Here is a 21,124-nt window from a genome sequence, read left to right on the forward strand (position 1 = left end):
TTTCTTGCTCTAGGATAGCATATGGAGGTCCAACTACACCATAGCTCTCTGCAACACACGCCAGATTTAAAAGGAGCAAACATGACTTGAATAATTTTTCATGAGCTTTAGTATGCATGTATGTATTTATTTATTTATTTTGATAATTGGGTTTTCCCTCAGCTAAGGAAAAGCTGGTGTTGCTGACATTACAATGTGTTTGTGAAGAAAGACTGATACCACAACACATGCAAGCAATGGCAAGGTCATTACTTACCCAGCATAATTAGAACATCCATTACAAAGGGGGAAAACATTTAAAAGATAAAGAGTGAGTTTAAAAATTATTCTTCCCAATGTATTTTTTTTCCCCATAATTATAGTTTTAACAGCTTGTGGTGATGGTAAAAGCAGCTACTAAAGAAAAATTAGAAGCCTCATTCGGGAAAGATGATCCCTCAAGAGACCTTGTGTTGTTATTTCTAAAGAACCACTAGCAGAAACCTCATTCAGGATGCTGTGTGTTGTTTTGATGTATAGGGGGTATAGTTAGCTAATTATGGCAAATGCTGGATATTTTAATTAAAAAACACCACAACAGCCACAGATGTATTGTTTCCCCCTTATTCCTCCCCTTGTCTGTGTGCAATAACACAAGTATACTCCTGCCCCTCCACTGCAAGGAATTAATGACATAGCAGATAGGCAGGAGAGAAGCAGTAGGTTTCCTAAATTCATATGTGACATATCTTAGCATAAAAAAGTTCTCATTACAGCACACAAGCCTGTTGTAGTTTTCTGTGGTTGCCAAAGAGAGGTGGGAAATGGTGAGGAAAAACAAAACAAAAAAACCAACCAGTCACCACATGTAATTTATGAGCAAGATTATTGTTTTACAAATAACCTTCATGATAAGTGATATCTCATGGCAACATTTTCAACCGTGCTTTTATCAAGACTCTCTGAGCGGTTGTATAATATGCTGGGCAATTGAATCACAGCTGTGTGCCTGGGTAGGGAATCTCTGTGGAGACAACACTTCCTTAATTTAAACAATTGTAGGCTGCAGGAGTTCAAAAATTTCAGCTGACTTTAACTGTCACTAGCCCAAGCACCTTTATCCCCAGGCGAGCAGCAGCAGCTGGATTTCATTTCCTGCTGCCAGACTGTCCGACATCTTTGCTGAACATCCCGGGAACTGAGCGTCTTTACTTTAAGGGTTTTATTCAAGGTGACAGCTCCTCACACTTTAGCGTTCAGATCACCTCAAGTAGCTGAGATATCAGTGAAAATGAGAGCACTTCTCCAGCAAACTCCAAATTTAGATTGACTGAGGTTATCCTTAGGCCTCAAGACCCAGCCTCCACGACAGCACAGGCCTGCCAGTAACTTTAAAACTACAGTGGAGTTTGTAATGATGTCTGGGGAGAAATATTCTGCCGGAGCAGTGGAGGATACTATAAGCGATAGGAAATGATGTCAGATTTAGTTAGGGCTGGAGACAGTGTTAGAATATACTTGGCATAATATGGCACCGGTATCTCTGTCAGCATCTCTGTTTTCTGTCACTGCACACAATCCCTGGCCTGTCTGTATCCCTGACAGTGTCTTTTCAGATCAGGTTATTGCCAACTCAGAGACTGGCTCAGTGCAGCACCATACAGCCCCCTTTGTTTGAAGTCTGCCCTTTTGTCATTAATGCACTTGATGTCTATTTAAATCTGACGGTGAATGCAGTATCTGTTTTCCTGTCAAGAGATCATTGACAATATTAATACCTCATGTCCTTTCCTCATTTTCTAAGCACTGACACCTAGCCACAGTCTCCAGCATTCATCAAACAGCACTCTCTCACCAGCATCTCTATAAACAGTCTTGCTTCCAGTCCTTAAGAACTGTGGCAGACCTCAAACAAGACTTTTATCAATGCCAGTGAAAAAGGAGTCTGAAGAATGCCATTAATAAACTGTTCATATCCTGTACATTTAGAGCTCTAAATGGTCTTGTTACCAATCTAATGCCTGCTGCAGTTAGACTTGGAATATCATCTGTTTGGGGGGCAGAGGGGAGGAAAAACCTTGCTTTTCATTATATGCTTGGTTAGGAATGATAATACCATCCCTTGAATGTGGAAACTGCTCCACTAGTGAAATTATTGGAGAAAGTTCTGTGGAAGAGGGAAAAGGGATTGGGCACTGCACCATAGAGTCCCCATTTGTGTAATACTTAAGAGGGATGTGTTATTCACAACAAATGACAGGCCTATCAATTCCTCTGCTTCCAGCCCCCTCCCCAAATGTGTTTCTATCCTGATGTCTTGGAAGGAAAGAAGAGCATGGGTTAACATTAATCTTGCACAGCCCATTCCTTCCAAGGCTGTAGTTGCTTATCTGATGCATGTTATACTGGAAAAATAGACACAGAAAATAAAAGCTTTTATACTGAATTCATAGTGCAAGATGGCACAGTATTTGCTATGTGAGTCCTGGAAAGCTAAAACAGCAATGAATTGAGGATCTGCTCCTCTCCCATCTTTATCCTTTATGTAAGACAGTGTTTGTCTCCTTTGGGCTAGATTATGTTTGCCCTTATGGGGATGAGCTAGGTACTTCTGTGTCTGCTGTGTTAAGAAACTCCCAAGTAGAGGAGACACTTTCACGTCCCTTCCATGCATGGGAGATGACTTTAATTTGACTATACATGCACAAGGGCACAAAGAACAGCTCAGCTAGTAAGATTTAGCATCTTTGAGGATGTTCACAGGTGGGATGCAACTGAATTGACACTTTTATATACCACTTAGTACCACCAGAGGGGATGCTTTTGAATAAGGAAGTGAGATCTGCAGGTATGTGTCTCACAGCAGTTAAGCCTTCCTCAGGCATCTTGCCACCTGCACACACTAAGAATAATGTGCCTAGTCTCTCAAAAGCAGCATTTTGATTAATTTTGGAAGCATCGTCTATGTACTAATATTTAGCATAATTTATAATTTCAATTTGTACATGGCATGTGAGGCTTTGAGCAACCTGGCATAGTGGAAAGTGTCCCTGCCTGTGACTGGGGGGGTTGGAACTAGATGACCTTTAAGGTTCATTTCAAACCCAAATCATTTTATACTGTTTAAAAAGCTATTTTGGAAATGTCTTTTATGAAATTTTTACTTGTATTTCTGGGAAAAACACTGGAGTCTGGAGGGCTAACTGTTAGGAATTCTCAAGTTCTAAGAATTCCATATTCTAAGAAGCCAATGACTTCCCACAAGAATTTCAGCTGGTCACTTAATTTCTCTAAAGCAGGGATGGCTTTAGGTGCTTGCAGGATGACTTTGTGAAAGTTTGAAAGGTTTTTCCTGGATCCACATGAAACTGTAACTATTTGTTACTTTTTTTGTTTTGTTTTAATGATCAGGAAAACCATCTAAACATGTAGCAGGGAGATTGCAGAGAGTACAAAATGCAACTTCTACCCAGACTTTCTGGTTTTCAAAAGCAAGAGAGAGGTGTTTTGATTTAAAATACAGTGTATGATGTTTCAATGTTATGTCATTCCATTTTTGAAGGCCCTTGTGGATGTATGTTTAACAGGATGGGTCATGCATGTATTTAAACACGTGTTTTCCCAGTGGATTCAAAACCACCGACTGAAATAGTAATACTGAATACAAATACACAAACTTTCTTTTGCAGGACAAGAGAAAATTGTTTCTTTCCCTCCTTCAAATTTCCCTAGTTGTGTTTTATTTCAGTGTTATGCCATTGCCATCCTAATTGTAATTTATTTCTTTTTATTGCAGGTATTTTGGGAAAATGCCGCTACATTTACTATGGAAAACATTCCGAGGGCAACAGATTCATCCGAGATGACCAGCTATAAAACACAGCATTGTTTTGTGCCTCTCTAGTAGAGAAAGAGAAGAAGAAAGATTAGAGAAAGAGAAGAAGATAAAAGAAAGAGAAGAAAGAGAAAACACAAATTGCATCTCAATTTCAAGCATGTAACTAAAGTCCTCTAGTGCCTTCTGCTGACTTTGCCAAGCCTGTCAAGATCATCCTTCTATCTTAGTCTGAGTAGTCACATAGAGATTGACATGATTGCCTTTAAGCAGGTCCCATCCACCAGTGTGACAGACAGCTGCAGTGGAGCACCCAGCCTGACAGGAGGAGTACCGTGATGGATTGCCTGGTCCAATTGCTGCTTGCAGAAGAGCAGGGGTCACACCTGGTGCTTCAGTGAGCATGCTCCATTGGTTGGTGCCTTAGCAAAAGCAGTACATTTTATCTCCAGCTTGCCTGTTGAGTGAAAGTGGCTGGTGATATCAAAGTGTTTATAAAAGAGAGGCTATAATTTCAGATGAAAAAGCCCTTATCAGTTCTTTCATTTTTTTTTTCCTGTGAATTAAGTGCTTGTGTTTCTATCATCTCATACACGCTTAGACAAATCCTCTCACTGTGTTTTTTTGGTTTGGTGTTCCTCTACCCTTCCACCCCTAGGTGAGCCTAGATAGATTATTTTTATTTCCAACATGAAAAAAAAATCTTGAAAATATTTTGTCCATGCAAAGTACTATCAATTTGTATAATTGTTTTTATGCAAAGGAAACTGATTTAAGCCATTTCACAAACAAAATTTGCTAATTCTTTAATTGCATCTCAACATTTACCAAGTCTGACCTTCAGAAAAGCAATCATTTTTTCAATGCTGCAGATTAGTGACACAGCTTAACTGTACATACTTGAAAGAAGCCCTCAGTTGTGATACCGACAGTGTGTATTATTCCTGGTTTATTGCATAAGATAACTTTAATTTGTACAGCAACAGCATTTAGAATTCAATGCTTAAATTTGGAAACAAAAAAGTGCTTAAAAGGAATGATATAAAATAAAATTGTCACCAAATAGATATGATTATTCAGAGGAGAAAAAGTCAGTAAAAATAACTGGTTGAATTAACATGATTAACAGCTTTATTAATATGTTACAGAGACAAGTTATTAACCCATTTTGATATCTATGTAAGGCTATTGTCAATGTTTTGGTGGAAAAAAAAAAAGGCATATTTCCTGCTTTTCTGATGAACATGTTGGACATATTTAGAATCATGAACTTGTTAATGTATAAAAAAAAATCCCAGTACTTCTTGTATATCTTGTGTTAAGTGCCACAATGTGATTAGCCAACGAATATGCAAAAATTCTGACCTTTGAACTGTTCCAAACCTGTGCATATTGGCTCTCAACTGAGAGACATCAATGTCTGCTGTTCTTGTCTTCTTTGAAGTTATTTGGTGGTCTTTATTCACTTACCTCATTGAAAAAAATGTCAGGGTTTAGAAGCTGCCTACTTTGGGGGCTATTGAGCTAGTGTTGCAGGTGGAAGAGAATTAGATATTGAAGCCAATCATTACATCAGGTTTGATTGTTGAAAAAGAATGAAACACTGGCGGAGTGACAAAGGAAAGCTTGCTGCTGCTGAACATTCCAGGCCTTACTCAGTAAATGTAAGCCTTCACTCACACTGAAAGTCTATAATAAATCTTTAACAGATACTTAAAATCAGCAATGAGTGTAGAAGGATCTAGTTCACACCACGTATTGTTCAAATTGAGCTCTGAGCTGTTTGCCATACAAATTGGTGTCTGGGAAGCACATTTTGTCCACTTTTAATGCCTCTGCTATTGTTATAACTGGCTAGAAATGAAATGCCAATTCACATTAGAAGTCCTAGGAGATATTAGATAAAGGGAAGCTACATGCATCTCTTTAATCAAAAATATTATTAGAAATATTTGGGGCACTTGTCACTTGGTCACCAAAATAACAGCAATCCTAGTTTGTTCCTATCATACTGTGTATTTTGAAGCCCCCACACACGTTGGCCGTGGCATATTACAGGCAGCAGGGTTCTGAATAGGGGTGTTCAAAATAATCTGATGTCACTTTCAGTCTGGTTGCATATGTGTTCTTGTCTTTACAGAAGGCTTTAACCCTGCCTCAAACAATAAACAGCACTTGCAAACTGACCGCGTGATTTTTCCATCTTTATTTTGCTTGTTTACTTTTCCTAATGTCAAAACCATTTGTCTCATTTTTTGGAGTGTTTTCTTCCCAGCAAAGCTTTGGAGGCAAAAATATTTTTGGAATGAGATGTGATTAAAGTCAGTTCAATTTTGATTTTTGTTTTCATTTTGGGGATTATATACCTATAGTTAAATATGGTAAAAGCATAATTAAAATTTGCTCAAAGAGAATTCACATTAAATGTCTCTGATTCTGGAAGATCAAAAGAGTAATCTATGAATAATTATTTTATATTGCTAACATATTAAGGTATTATTTAGAAACAAGCATGGATGTTTATATTGTTTATGTTAACATCATTATTTCTCAATAAGCAGATAACTTAATTTTCAGGTGTCTTCTGCTGAAGTTCAATTTTAAGAGATGGAAACTCTTCAAACTGGGGGCTGCTATCTATACTTGGCTCTTTCCTCGCTGGAAACTGCAGCTGAATTTCTTAAGTGAACTGAGCATTGTTTAGGATGAAAGTTGCGGTGAAATTACCTGAGATTCTATTCTCTCTCCTTTACTTCCCCTTCTCCACACATGGGTTCATCTTTTCCTCTCAAGATTAACTATGCTGTTAAAAGATTTGATGCAAAGCTATGAGGATTTATTCTATGATTTTAAATTTTTTAAAATTTTATGATTTTCAAAAGTGTATCATTCCAAGGAGCTACTGCATTCTTGTTTTGTTGTGTTGTCACAAGAAAAATTTTGGCCAGCCACGTTTTGTGGCTGCGAACAAGCTTTGAGACTGAAGATGTGCTTGAATAGGTAATCTTCAAATACTGAAACCTTTTTAGATAAACACCCAGACTTCAGTCTTATGTTCATTTTAGTCATGACCAGTACTTTAGCTTTTGGTAGATATCATGTCTTCTCAAGTGAAGATTAGGAGGCAAATGGTTTTATTTGGAGCTGCTGGTTGGAGCTGTGCTTCATGCATTCCTAACTTTATGCATTGAAAATGTTAATTCCTAACCTTTTAATTAAAAACAAGGAAAAAATCCCAATTACAATATTGAAGTGAAATTCTAAGATTAATGACCTTCAGTGGAAATCCTACTGTTATGGATACACAGACCCAACTTTATAGCAAACTGGCTCTAATTGAACGTGTTGCATGTATAAATGATTTATGGGATTGCTGTAAGTATGTTACCACTGAAACCACTTTTTTCTCCTTTGTTACAGCTGAGTCTCCAATACTTTTTCTAGTATTTGCTTTACTCAAACTACGAGTCCCTTTGAAATCAATGTTTTTATCCATTAGAGGTAGGGGTAATGGTATTGGAAAGCCGGTATGCAGGTCCCTTTTTAATATATTTGGTTCTCTGAGCAGGACATTGCATGACTGCTGAATGTTCAATTCTCACATCTTTACAGGTGAAAAATCACTGTATGCTGGTCTAATGTTGCTCCCATTTAAGTCAGAAGAAAGAAACAAACCTGTCTGTGCTTTTGAAGATTCTTTTTCATTACAGGTTCACTTGCTGCCAGTGGATGTATTAATATTTTTTTCATTCCTGCCAACAATATAAGCATGTTGGGAAATGTTTACCCCCAGTAGAACTTTGCTAGATCAGCCGTTGTGCTGAGGTTCTGAATCAGCCCATTTTATACTGACTCACACTGCGTCTTGCCACATAATTCTTCTTTATGTGGTGTGATAGTTGGCACATGAGTCTCTGCTTGCCCATTTTGGGAAAGTTTATTCTTTTTACTCTCTGTACAACTGTCTTTCTGCTTTTTTAAATGGTTGGCATATGTGGAAGAAAGAGGTGAAATTCAGCTTTCCAGAGGTGTAACCATATAGCCAAGATTGAGGCTGTATGTTTGACACTTAGATTTCTAAGTATCCATTTGCAGGATAGGTTTTGCATGGCTTGCTAGCTGTTGTCCTCTGTTCCTAAAGAACAGACCTTTCCTTTCTTGCTGTGTCCTTGTCTGCTTCAATTGCTATGTCATTGCTCTGCAAGCAAGTGATGGCATGAAATAGGTAAGTGCTCCCATTTTGTTTTTAAAGTGAAATTTCTGCTTCACTGCTTGTAGTATAACAATTGAAATGCATAGTTTGCTTTTTCAGAGTTTTTATATTTACACCTAATAACTATTACCTCTTACTAGTCTTTTTCTGCTGTTCACTTAAAATCTGTTTTCTGCATTCCTTTCTACTCCTAGTAATGGGAATAAACTAAAACAAACAAGATATCATTGTGAGAAAATTACCATCTAAATATGTTACTGTGGGACCATGCCTATGCAAACAACTCTGTGTGACAGGTGACCATTTTTATACACAAACACTGCTAAATGGCTCGAAGGACTGAAATGGCTTCTGCTTTGGAGCTTTCTTGGAGTTAGCCTGTGGTTGTGATCAACCAATATAGCCTTTGATTTCCTTTTGTCACTCTTGCAGTATTAGATCATTGGAGAATATCTTACCTAAATGAATTAATGTTCATTTTACTTTTAATATTAACCAAATAACCTATCAAGATCTTGGATTATATGAGAGTTAGGCCCAAGAAAAATGGCTTCTTCCAGTCATTTGTAGCTCGTTCTTAAGTCTTTAGAGTATTTTCTTTGGCGATTGTTATGGGAGAATGTTCAAGATATATTCAGCACTAGTACTTCGTCAAAACTAGTTGAATTAATATATTTTCTGTATGCAGTACTAAAGCAGCTAAATCTTTCTAAAAGTTACCTTTTAGGTTAGGTGACTCTGAGGGACTTGCCTCTGGTGGGGTTGTCAACCTAAAGCTGACCCTTTCTTAGAGTTGCTGACAGTTAGATTAAGGTTTCAGACCAGGATTTTCACAAGCCTTCAAGGAGCAGATATTTTTAAGGACAAGCTAAGTCGTGGTTATAGTACATTCACAAAATATCATCATCATCTCAGCATTTTAAGAAGACAGCATCTTGCAAAATATATTTACTTCTAGGTTAGTCATGTTTATAGGTTTTAATGTAACATATATTCTATAGTATCACATTACATGCAATATTTGTGCAAGGACTGCAAGTTCCTTCATGTGTTCAAAACATTCTCCCAGCATGAGTTTAAAATTTCTTGCAAATATTTTGCATTCTGATTGAAAGTTCTGCCAATTCACAAACAAAACTGTAAAGTCTAGTTTTATCACAATCCTGAAGTTTAACAGATTATCTCACCTCTCATCTGTAGATCCTCATAGATCAGAACTACAGCCTTATAATATTAAAGTTGTATAGTAAAATATATAGAAATGAATCTGTAAAATATATAGAAATGAATCTGTTTGGAAATGTGGGTATTAAATGTAAGTTTTAATTCAGTATTATATTTGGATATGTATATGTGAAGAGGATATATATGATAATATATATGATATATATGTGTGAAGAGGAGCTTCACATGATCTCTTCAGATCATACTCCAAAGAAAATCAGTGGCAGAAGAGTGTAGCTTAACAAATTCTACATTACTTTTACATTTGAATGGGGAAAATCAAATAAAGACTACAAAGATAACTGAAATTGATATTTTTGCCATAATTTTTATCTGTGATTGGCCTCCTATTATTAGATTAACACTATTTTTGCAATTGAGTATGTAAGATTCAGTATAGGGAAAACAATGAAAGATTTCTGAAGAAAATCTGCTCATTCATTTTATAGGCTTCTCTGATTTTATAAGACCTTTGTGCACTCAATTATCTAGCATTCAGTGTATCTATCAAGTAAGCAGACAGTTGCGGACTTCAGGGAATTTTCAAACACACGTGCTGTTCAACCTTTGCAATTTTCTTTTACCTAGGAATTGTTTTCAGAAATTCCCATATAATGAAATTTCTGTTTAAGTTGATAGCTGTAAATGAGGGCATAGTTGCTTCATTTCCTTTTGACAATAAGCCAAATTCATCCCTGGTGGAACTCCATTGATTTAACTCTACTTGAGCTAAGCTACACTGGGGATGAATTTGGCCCAGCTTGAGATTTTTTTTTATTCATCTTTTCTTTAATTTCCTTTAGCTTAGTAGTCAATTTAGGGCTGGTCAGAGGATTACAATGCAAGAGAGGGGAAAAGCAAAATTTCTCTGCTCAAGAGTCATTTCCTTTTTAATACCCTACTGATTTAACCATGACTTGTAATGTGTTTCAGGTAGCCAAATTTCAACATCAATTTTGGAAGAAAGTTCACTATACTTTGAGTCTCCTTCCTTGGCTACTTCCCAAACCACCAAATCACCACTTACTATACAAAGCACATATTGTAAAAACCAGTGAAAATGTCAGTGCACTGGGAATTATTTGGATAAACTGCAGTTATCAGCTGATGCCTGATATGGTTAGCTTGAGCTCCAGTGATTGCACACCTCTTTGACCATTACTTCAGGTGCTGGTGAAGCTGCAATATCTCAACATTTGTAACGCCCAACATATCTTACCCCCTAGCTACTGCTTGTTGCACTTCGGTTTCTCAGTCTTGGGTGACTTCTGTCCACGTGTTTCTCATGCAAGATCTTTTCTTTTTCTTCATTTCTTTTGTTTTCCATAAGTTTTGATTGTTTGATTATTTAAAAAAACTATTTGGTTATTTTTGTTATTAAGCAGTAAGTTTCAAGTTTGAGCAAAAGCTGAAAGTGTCATTCAGCAAAAACCACTGCAGAGCTGCATGTGCTTTTTGTATGAAATCTGTAAATCCATTACTTTCACTGAGGTGTTAGCAAACCCAGTCTGAATGTCAAACCTCTAGCAACTCTCCCAAATCAGACCAGGTCTGGGTTTCATTATGAAAGGATTGCACAGGTCTAGCTAATCCCTCATTTTCCACTTTTAGCTGTATTTCTGAGGCTTAAGAGTTAAAAAAATAAACAAACAAAACCAACCAACCAAAAAAACCCAAAAAATCCCAAACAAAAGTCTCCCACCAGCTGTTAATCACAAGTTGATATCATGAGCACATTCTGAGTCTTGCAGTCTTTCCATTGGTGCCAGTGGCAAAGCTTTCAACATCAATGGCAGGAGGAAATATCACAAAACATAGGAATGCACACCCAGTTTAAAAGTTAAAAATGTTTGCCTTAAACTGACAAAGTCAGGAATAGGATGATGTACCTTTGAATGTTTTTCTCTATTTCCACGTTCACTTTTGTACCAAGAAATACCTAGTGGCACTATAAAAGCAGACACAAGCTTCAACTTGCTTCACAAGTTTCAGGCTTGCTTTTTCTTATGGGGCATCCAAAAACATATAAAAGTAGAACCTTTGACATAAGGAATCAAAATACATGGTATAAAGAATGAGTGCTTATCACCCATGCTAAAGAAGCAACCCAGATTCATTAATTTTGAATCAACTGCTGCCTAGTAAATTTCTGGAGCTTTATGCAACGGAAAAATTCTGTTGCCTATAAAAATGGAAATTTATATTATTGTACAAAATTTTAATCTATTCCAAAATTAATTATATTATTAATATATTATAATATTATTAATATATTATAATATTATCTATTAGTGAGGTCTGATTTTTTCCCAGATCCGAACATGAAGCATTTAGTCTATAAGGCATTCTGCTACATTTGCCAATTTGTTTTAAGGCTTACTAGGTTCAGGTTTTACCTAGCTGTAAGTCTTGGCTTCACTGAAATATTTGAAATCAGATCAAACACTCTAGACCTGCAGATTGTGCTAATGGATGTTTTACAGAAGGTAGAGAAATAGACATCAGGAGCATGAGACAGGATAGGCAGTTTCGGTTTGTGCCTATTTCAGTATTTTACTTTTTAAAGTTACTAAAATAAAAATATATGTCCTCGTTTTCCTATTGGAATAAAATAGCTAATATAAATTTACCTGAGAGGATGTTGAGCCTTAGTTAACTAAAATATTCCCAGCTCTATTGCTACAACATAGCAAAATGAATTGTGTTCTCACTCTGGTTTTATTTTTTACATTTGAAACCACCTTCTTTCTGTTTTTAGTAAAACTAAATCCTAAATGAATGTCACCGTTAATACCATTGTTAAAATTCATTCTTAAGGGCATTTTAACATAAACAACAATGTTTACAGTTGTATCTTTTTAGAGCAGTTTGAATTTGAGGCCATAGTGTGCCATATTTTCTGAAAGCTATTTTCATGTAACTGTCCTGCTTGTGTGTTTGAAAGCATATCTGTAAGTGCAACAGAAAGCTGTGGCTATGGTTTCTTGTTTAATTGTAGCTGTGTCATGCTTGCATGAATTGTAGTAGTTCTTGGCTAGAGTACAGAATGCTACCTTTTATGAGAAGTCTCATCTGCTGGTAGGCTACCTCTACTCATCCCTACAGAAAAGAAAGGTAGCATCATAAAAGGCTTGGGAAACTTGCTTGTCCTCAACTAACCATTGCTGCGTAATTGAGGATAATAAATATACCCTTCAATTTCTGCCTTTCTCTCTGCTACTGAGTCACTGATTTCCTAATTTTATGGAATGCTAAGTAAATTCTTGACACTGTGCAGTAATAGTTCTGGTTATATGATTCTATGATTTGTTTTGTATTCACTTTTCCACTTAGCCTTCAGTGGAGCAAAGAAAAAGGTGACTGCAGAAGCATTAATTTTCAAAGTAACTTACCTGGAGTTTAATAGTCCTGAAGTTAGAAAAAAAGTTAGTGAATTTTTATGTTTGGAATTATGGCCTTTCATCTAGCAATGAAATAAATGGTGAAACATGCTTCAAAGGAAAAGCAAACAAAAAAAATACTGGTGCCCCGAGTGTCACAATTAAATGTATAGTGTGTTGGGTACCTAGCAAAGGCTGAGCACTCACTGAGGATTCTAATGTTCATCCATCTAAAGGGAGAATAAGTGCATTTTACTTGAAGTTTTGGCAGTGTCCTCTGCAATATCTCAGGTTACCCTCTGCTAACTGAGCATCTTCCATCTAAGCCCAGCTTTCTCCACAGTCAGATGCAGATAGGCAGAATCCTTCCCCTAAAAAGCAATCAACCCCTCTAGAATTCCTCTGGGGCTAGTAAGGAAATAGGTATATATAACATATTTTGGAAAAAAATGAAATTAAACTGCATGTTTGCACATATGTGCAAGCTCATGTGCCATCATTGCATTTCTCTGTGGTCTTAAAAATAAGTTTAACAAGGAGCCTAGATAATTATTTTCTTTTCTTCTTGACTGCTAGTCAAATCCAGCTGAAACATGTCCAGTTGAAATGGGCAAAGAGAGCCCTAGAGTAAAATTACACAGTGTGTAACTGTGTGAAACATGTCTGGCTGTCCATACACAGTCACAGATAACTCTCAGAGAATGTGAAAAACTCACACTGCCCAGGGAAAAGGAAGAAAAATGACTATTTATTATATCAATTAAACCCAAAGGAAAAATGTCATCATCAAGAAGTCCAGAGTTTTAGGCTTTTGGTTTTTTTCTTTTTAATTTTGAAAGACAAAGGAATCCTAATCTGATCTTAAAAATGACATGTATTTATTTTAAGTGAATGATAATGATACAAGACTGCTCTCTTCTTCTGAACTGTGTTTTCAGCTCCTGGAGTCCTGCCCTGATACCCCTTAGTGTCCACTAGCAGATCCATTTTCTACCCTTAAACTACATATTGTTATCAAAATGTTAATTCTTCCAAGCCTTGAAAATAGCATACTGATACACTGTATATTTTATATGCCAAATTATTCCACTTTAATGGAAAAAGAACAGAAATGTTAAGGAATTCATGTGTATCTGAGTTGTGCACATCAGTCTTCTAAGGCGGCACATAACAAAGGTCAGAAATAGCCTAGCGCTGTGTTTTGTGTAGCTCATCATTCTATGAGAAAATGTGCCCAAGTTCCTCCTAAAACATTGTTTTCAAGCATGGTTACTACTGAATATATTTCTAAATGACAAGGTTTGTTTGTCTGTATTTTGATATGTTTAGGGGGAACTCAGGCTGACAGTTAGAGGAGGTAGGAAGAGGGAGCCACAACAAGTTCCACCCAAATACAAAATGTCATTTCTTCCCTAGCTAGGATACAGAAGCATCCTGATGAAAAAAGAGCAGACATTTAAAAGTTTCTGACATGTGTCACAGATGCAGCCATTGAGCCACTGTTCCTGATGTAGCTCGAAATGACAGCATCCAAGCCATTGGAACTGGCTGCGGGACATTCAAAGTTTGGTGTGTGTCGCATTTAATCCTTGTCATGGCACATCTAGAGGATAAAATAGACAAATGGACACAGGCAGTAGTGATAGTTCAAAAAACTTAAAATAAAGCTTCCCAGTCTAATTGATATTATCAGGCTGTGCTAACATTTACCAGCCACCAAGTAGACAGACAGGAGGTCAGCACCCTTTTTTTCTGCAATTTTCCCCTAGTCAGAAGGATAAGTCTTTCAAGCTTTCTTTAAGGGTGACCCAAATGCATGCACTGTTTACTCAGAAAAAGCACTGACTTGCTAAAGATACTCCTTAATAATCAAAACATATAAAGCAAAAAAGCTTCAACCTCTGATGAAACAACTTGTCATGCATATGGGCCATGTTATTTATTTACACTAGCTTAGGATCCAGCAATAATGATGATTATTGTACCAAAGAGTTGATAATTTATTGCCTGTACTACCTCTGGATATTTTATAACCTTCACTTCTGATTATATCCTTGTGAAGCTGAGGTGCAGGCACCATAAAATAACATTCTTTTTGAGTTATCATGTTGTCATCTTCTTTCAAGTAGGGTGTCTTTTAATGCTGGCCCAAAATGTTTGTGTACATAAAACTGATTGTCTACAGTGGCTCCAGGACTGCAGCACAGCACTGGAATCAAGAGCTTCACATCTAGTTTCTAGAGAATTTATAGTCAGCAGCCCATTAGCTTGTCATTGATTGCAGGGGATGTTTGCTTGTTCCTCATCTAACTTGAGTTTAACATAGGGAATATACTTTTCCATTTAGCAGCCTGAGAGGTGAATACAGAAGATTCAATTTTAGCATTTTCAAAATACAATCAGGCTCTGATAATGTGACTCCCCTGGCAAGTTAAAAATAAATAAATAAAATAATTTGAATTAAAAAGGCAGTGGTACCTACAGGCTATTGGACTGGTTTCTACTTAAAACTTTTGGCTACCTAGGCATAGTGATAAATCAAGTTTGGGTTTAACAGTACTTCCTTCTGTATGTTAAAACAGGCTTGTAAGTCTTCCACAACATTATGGATGTTATGGTGGTGGAAGGGAAGGTTCAATGAAGGAATGTTTAATATACACACTTTTTTGTACAGTTTTATTAGGGGTTTGATTTGTTACCACCTACCTATCCATCACAGATTTAGGAAGGAATGTTGTATTATTTTGTTTTCTGAAGTTCAAAAATACTTTTTAACGTATCTTTTTTTCTCTTTATCTTGGCATGCAAAAGCAGAGCCAAAAGCTTGAAAGTGTTGTGAAAAACATTTATTGCTATATTTCTACCCTAGGTCAGAAATACGAAAAAGAATATATCGCAAAAGTCCCCCTTTTTTTTCTCTCTTGTAAAATACAGCTTCTGGAGAAGTCAAGTTAGAGTACTAACTTAGATATGAACTCTGAATGTTTTGAGGTTCTCTCTTTGGCAACCTAAACACTAACTACACTGACATTCAAACTTGGTTGACTTGGTTGCCCTCTGAAAGAAAAGGGTGCTCAGAATTGGATGTCTCCATTTCATGTGGTTTCTTATACCTTGGAGGGTATTCATGAGGTATTCGCCTGGTGAACCTCTTCCTGTGTCTAAATTAGAGAATGGTGAGGCTGAGAGTTCAGTACGGAGGCTGCAGTAGACACCAGTACTGCCAAGGCACAGAGCAGAAAGCTGCTTTCATGCAGAGGGTTTTTGTCGAGCAGGTAGTCCCCCCACAGTACCAATGAAGGGAAAATGAGTTTAAGGTCTGTCCTTTCTGCATGCGTCAGGTAAATTCGAACTTCCATGAAACACTGGGCTCACCTCCAAAATTCTTATCCTGGAAGATCTGTAGCCAAGGCCTGCAGGGATAGCAGAGTAAAACCCAGGCAGTGTATCTAACTTAATGGCACCTCACAGAGGAAATAAGCCTTGTTGATGTTTCTGACTAACAGCAAAAATGTGAATTTGTACTGTACTGTGACAAGTCAAATTGCATCATGAGAGGCAAACAACATTCCCTTGTCCTCATTTACAGTGGCACAAGGTTGTTCAATTGCTGAGAGATAATGGCATTAGAAATTGGTTTGCAGAAGCTGTGGACCATTTCTGGGTTGTGACAATTGATGCACAAAAGACTTAGTGTGGAAGAGTTGTGTAAGGTGAGATGGTCCATTCTTTGCTCTTTTCAGTGACTCCATAAAATCCTACTTTTGAGCTGCTCAGATTATGGAAATGTGGCTGTGCAACTACCTCCTCCTCCAACAAAAGGTTCTTGCATTTTCCTTTTTCCAGTCATCAGGAACTTCAAATGACTGCCATGATTTTCCAAATAAGGTGGACACTGGCTTAGCAACTTCATTCACCACTCAATGTTGTTCATTCAACTTATCATGTTGAATTCCATCCACTCATTTTTGTGTCATTACAGAACACATTTTCATACTCAACGGCAATATAATTTCATTATTCCTCTTTGACAGAAGCTCAGTTTTGTTTTCTGCCAGGTAGACCCAGAGGATTTATGTAAGCTAGGGATTTCCCGTTTGCCTTAATGGGAGTTACCGTGCACTGTACAATAGATCAGTGGAAGAGCAAAGGAAGATAAGTCAAAAACCCATAGAGAGCAATGTTGATTTAAAATATTTCTTTTCTGCTATAATAACTTTCATAGCATCTTATACATTATGAAATGCCTGATTGAGGTAATTTCCTGCATTGTAAAATAAAGCCATAATTATCATTACTAAGTGTAATTAACTGTACATTTGATCACTGTGAAGAATAGAAGACTAATACAGCACGAAAACACTTTAATATCATAATTACTTGTCCATTTGTGTTGATCTTGATAAATATATATGCTAAATAATTTGATTTAATTTGTTGAGCTATCTTGCACTTTGCCTATCATATGCTGATTGCCAAGACTTTTCTAGGAACATTTTTTGGCTCAAGACCTTTTTTAATGGCAACCTGTGGCAAGGAATGAAAACAAGCAATCATGTGAAGTTATTTGGGACCACTTAATAATGTCCACCATTTCCTAGACTTCTAATTTCTAGTATTTTTTTAATCAATTTATGTTTTAATCTTTAGATTTGGGAATTCCAGTGGTAAATCTGTTTCAACAGAAGTTGAGTTGGAAGACAGTCTTTGCTGGAGAGCAGGAAGGAAAATAATGCTGTGCTATGCAGCAATAAGTCACAACATCGTCATACAGATTCTATGGGTTAATGGGGCAGCATTAACTGCAGCCCAGAGTGGAGTTCCTAGTTTTACTGATCTGTTGAGGACCCTTGATACCAGCACTGGTTGTCTGGCTAGTGAAAAGAAATTGAGTTCCAAAGTTTTTGTGGCCTTCAAAATGTCAGTCTTAGAAAAAGCTTACCCCATTAAGCTTCATAACTTTAAGATGGGCTAAAGCTTGAAAGACTTCTTTATACTAGCTAAAATAGATTGGATCTTTTCTTCTTTGGGGAATTAAGCATTTTTGTCTGCATTGATTAAAGAGTCTAAATTCAATGAGATTGTTTGGGAAATGAGCTAATTAATGAGAAAAGATTTCAGGATTTGGCACTTTTGTAGGAATGTCATGGACTTAATGGGATTATTGACCAGGGGAGAGGTTGAGGGACCTCACCATAGGCATTTTATGTAAAAGAATCCATTTAACTTGTCTCTAGAATGAAACTCCTGTGGTGATTTCTGAAATCTGCCTCTTGTTCTGGTCAGGTGCCATTTCTTTTTTCTGCAGCACTGTTATAACAGCATTATGTGTATTATTTTCTGCTTAGATCAGAATATCACTGATACTCTGAAGCATTAAATGTTCACTTTCCCTTGAGATCTGGTAGTGATACAGCTGACATTTGGGGTTCTTTGTTTTGGTTTATTTCTATAACAGTCACTGAAGTAAGTAGAAGTAGACATTACAAAAAGATTTCAATGAGAAGCATCTGGATGGCCACTAGTGGGAAATCTGCCAACAAATGGGTAAGCAGCTTACTATGATGCTGGACTTTTTCCTGTGCTCCCTCAAAGAGGTTGGTTACCTTTTTTAATATAATAAAGGATGAAATGGTTAAATACATCACAGTTTTGCCAATAATAGGTGTTGGTGTATAAGTCTAACTGGCAGTCAGACTGCCCAGGTTATTGATTTTACTGTCTAATGGCTGAAAGAGATGTTATCTTGATTAATTAGAAGTCAAAAACAAATGCATCTTGCTGCTGTTAGATCTCCTGGCATTTGCTTTCTTTTTTCCTCCCTCACCAGTGTTGTTGTACATGTACCTTTAAAATGTTTTAAACTAAAAAGCTAGCAAGGTCAGCAGTATACAAGCCCTAGTGACTTTATTTTAGCTGTCAATGAGTCCTTAAAGCATACGCTGATTTTGGTGGTGGACAGTAGTCTTTTAAAGCATAAGGTTATTAATTTAATGTCAACAAATGAAAATCTGGTAGGCTATTATACTTAGTGTTCTTGAAGTAACTTATCACCTCGTTATGCTAGTGTGCAGAAATGCTGACATGCTATCTGAGTATTAATATATTTACTGATGGTTTTAGAGGAAAACATAATTTTCTGTTTTGGAATACTGTTCTGCAAAGGTGTTTAGTGCTTTATGTGAACAAGCTTTATAAAGACCACTGCAATAGGGAAACAAATAAGGTAGACATTTTTCTGTAAGCTATGCTCAATTATGATCAGTAAGATAAAAGAAAAAAATTATTTCATAAGGGTAAAAAAATTCTAGGGTTAGTCAGCAATAACAAAACCTGTAGAGTTATAATATATCATATTAATAATTACCTTCTGGTGGTTTACATGCTCTCAGAATGCCAAGAACTAAGTTAAAAAAAAGAGGAATCTTGCTGCATCTTTAAACAATTTACATCTCTCAGAGTATGCTTCAAGCACATGAGTAGTCATTTGGTTTTACTGTAGTTTTATTTGTGTTTAATATGAGCATGATCTAGAACTAAAATTACTTTACAAAGGATACAGAAATAGAATGTATTGCAGATGCTTTATGAATCAAAATGAAAATGCCTTGTTTGCATTTCATAACTTTATAAGAGATACTTTTTGTCTGATTCCAAATATTATATACAAGTCATGAAATGATAGAATGGTTTGGGTTGGAAGGACCCTGAAAGATCAACTAGTTTCAACCCCCTTCCACAGGCAGGGACACCTTCCCCTGCACCAGGTTACTCAAACCCCATCCAGCCTGGCCTTAAACACTTCCAGAGACAGGGCATCCACAACTTTTCTAGGCAACCTTTTCCATTGCCTCATCACCCTAACAGTGAAAAATTTCTTCCTTATGTCCAACGGAAATCTGCCCTCCATCAGTTTAATGCCATTCCCCCTTGTCCTGTCACTACCTGCCCTTGTATAAAGTCCCTTTCCAGATTTCTTGTAATACCTCCTTTATGTACAGCCTGGCTTTGTTGAACTTCATGAGGTTTGCACAGGCCCACCTCACAAGCCTGTCCAGGTCATTCCGAATGGCATCCCTTCTCTCCAGCATGTCAGCATGCTTGATGTTGTCAGCAAACTTGCTGAGAGTGCATTAAAACCATTGTCCATATCACTGAAAAAGATGTTAAACAGACCAGTCCCAGTACCAACCCCTGAGACACACCACATTGAGCCCTTGACAACAGCTCTTTGAGTGTGACTGTCCATCAAATCCATACCTCTCAAATTTAGGGATACAGATATTGTGTTAGACAGTGTCAAAAGCTTTGCACAAATCCATGTAGATGATGTTGGTTGCTCTTCTGCTGTCCACCAATGCTGTAACCCCACTGTAGGGGGGTCACCAAATTTGTCAGGCGTGATTTTCCCTCAGTGAAGCCATGTTGTCCTTATTCTTCATATTCCCTAGCAGAATTTCCAGGAGGATCTGCTCCATGATCTTGCTGGGCATTGAGGTGAGACTCACTGGTCTGTAGTTCCCTAGGTCTTATTTTTTTCTTTTCTTCAAAATACTAGGAACGATTTCATATCTGTTCAAAACCTTGAGAATCCCATAAATGCAGTAGCTTTCTGCTTACAGTAGTGTGTAACATGTTATAGAAAAACAAAGAGCATTGACAAACTTTGCTGCATCATCTACTGCGCAGATGGTTTACATGACTATGTTTCTTCTTACTTTCTCCATACTATTTCAGCAAACAATCTGTTTATTGGGTTCTTAATTCTCTCCTCTAGGACTTGTTGTCATGAAAGATAGTGTCTAAAGAATGATGGCCTACAGCACTGCAGAATTTATAGATGTGGAGTGGTTTAAGTAGCCCATTTGTAAAGCTTCAGCTTCAATTTATGTGCTATTGTTTCTTGTGGCCTTTACCTAGAAAAAGTATAAAGTGCACAAGACTTCAACTCAGCTACATCCTCCACTTTGCTTGGTAACTTGGTGTTCACAGGAAAAAACCCAGGATCCTGTTCACTCCAAGCAAGGAACTGCAGTTGTTTCCTGAAATAAGGACATAAGTGGACAGGATGTAAATCAAGGCAGTCCTGTGGTCATTTTAATTGGCATTCTTACCATTTATGCAAGTCCATGAAGCTTCTTACCGTACTATTGAATGAGAAGTTACGACAGGAATTATAACATCCATGGCCAGTTTTGGTTATAGACCTGTTGGAATATTGACCTCAATTTAATTTACAGTACAATTTCAGTGAATTTAGTGGTGAGAGGCCAGCTCTGATCTCTATGTGAATGGGACCCAGATCTGTTAAGAATTGTCAGATACTGTTGCAGTATAGATGTTCCAGAAAAAGCTGTTTAAAAACACATACACACACAAAAAGAGGTAAATAAACCCCTTACAGTTACCATAAAATATTTTATATATATACTTTGTATATATATAAAATATTGGAAAATGGAAAATAGCAACTGTGTTTGGGTTAGGTGGTGC

At 37.0% G+C, this 21,124-nt stretch overlaps 1 protein-coding gene across 1 annotated transcript in view; it reads left to right on the forward strand.

Moving 5' to 3' along the window:
* The window catches only part of LRMDA (leucine rich melanocyte differentiation associated), a 663,971-nt gene extending 657,971 nt beyond the window's left edge, over nt 1–6,000 (forward strand). The window contains exon 7 of the mRNA XM_013129955.3: nt 3,776–6,000. Within this exon, the coding sequence (XP_012985409.1) occupies nt 3,776–3,855 (80 nt within the window). The 3' untranslated portion in view covers nt 3,856–6,000. The remainder of the gene's footprint in view (nt 1–3,775) is intronic.
* The last annotated feature ends 15,124 nt before the right edge of the window (nt 6,001–21,124 follow it).

This window comes from Melopsittacus undulatus, chromosome 8, assembly GCF_012275295.1.
Source record: "Melopsittacus undulatus isolate bMelUnd1 chromosome 8, bMelUnd1.mat.Z, whole genome shotgun sequence".
NCBI lineage: Eukaryota > Metazoa > Chordata > Aves > Psittaciformes > Psittaculidae > Melopsittacus > Melopsittacus undulatus.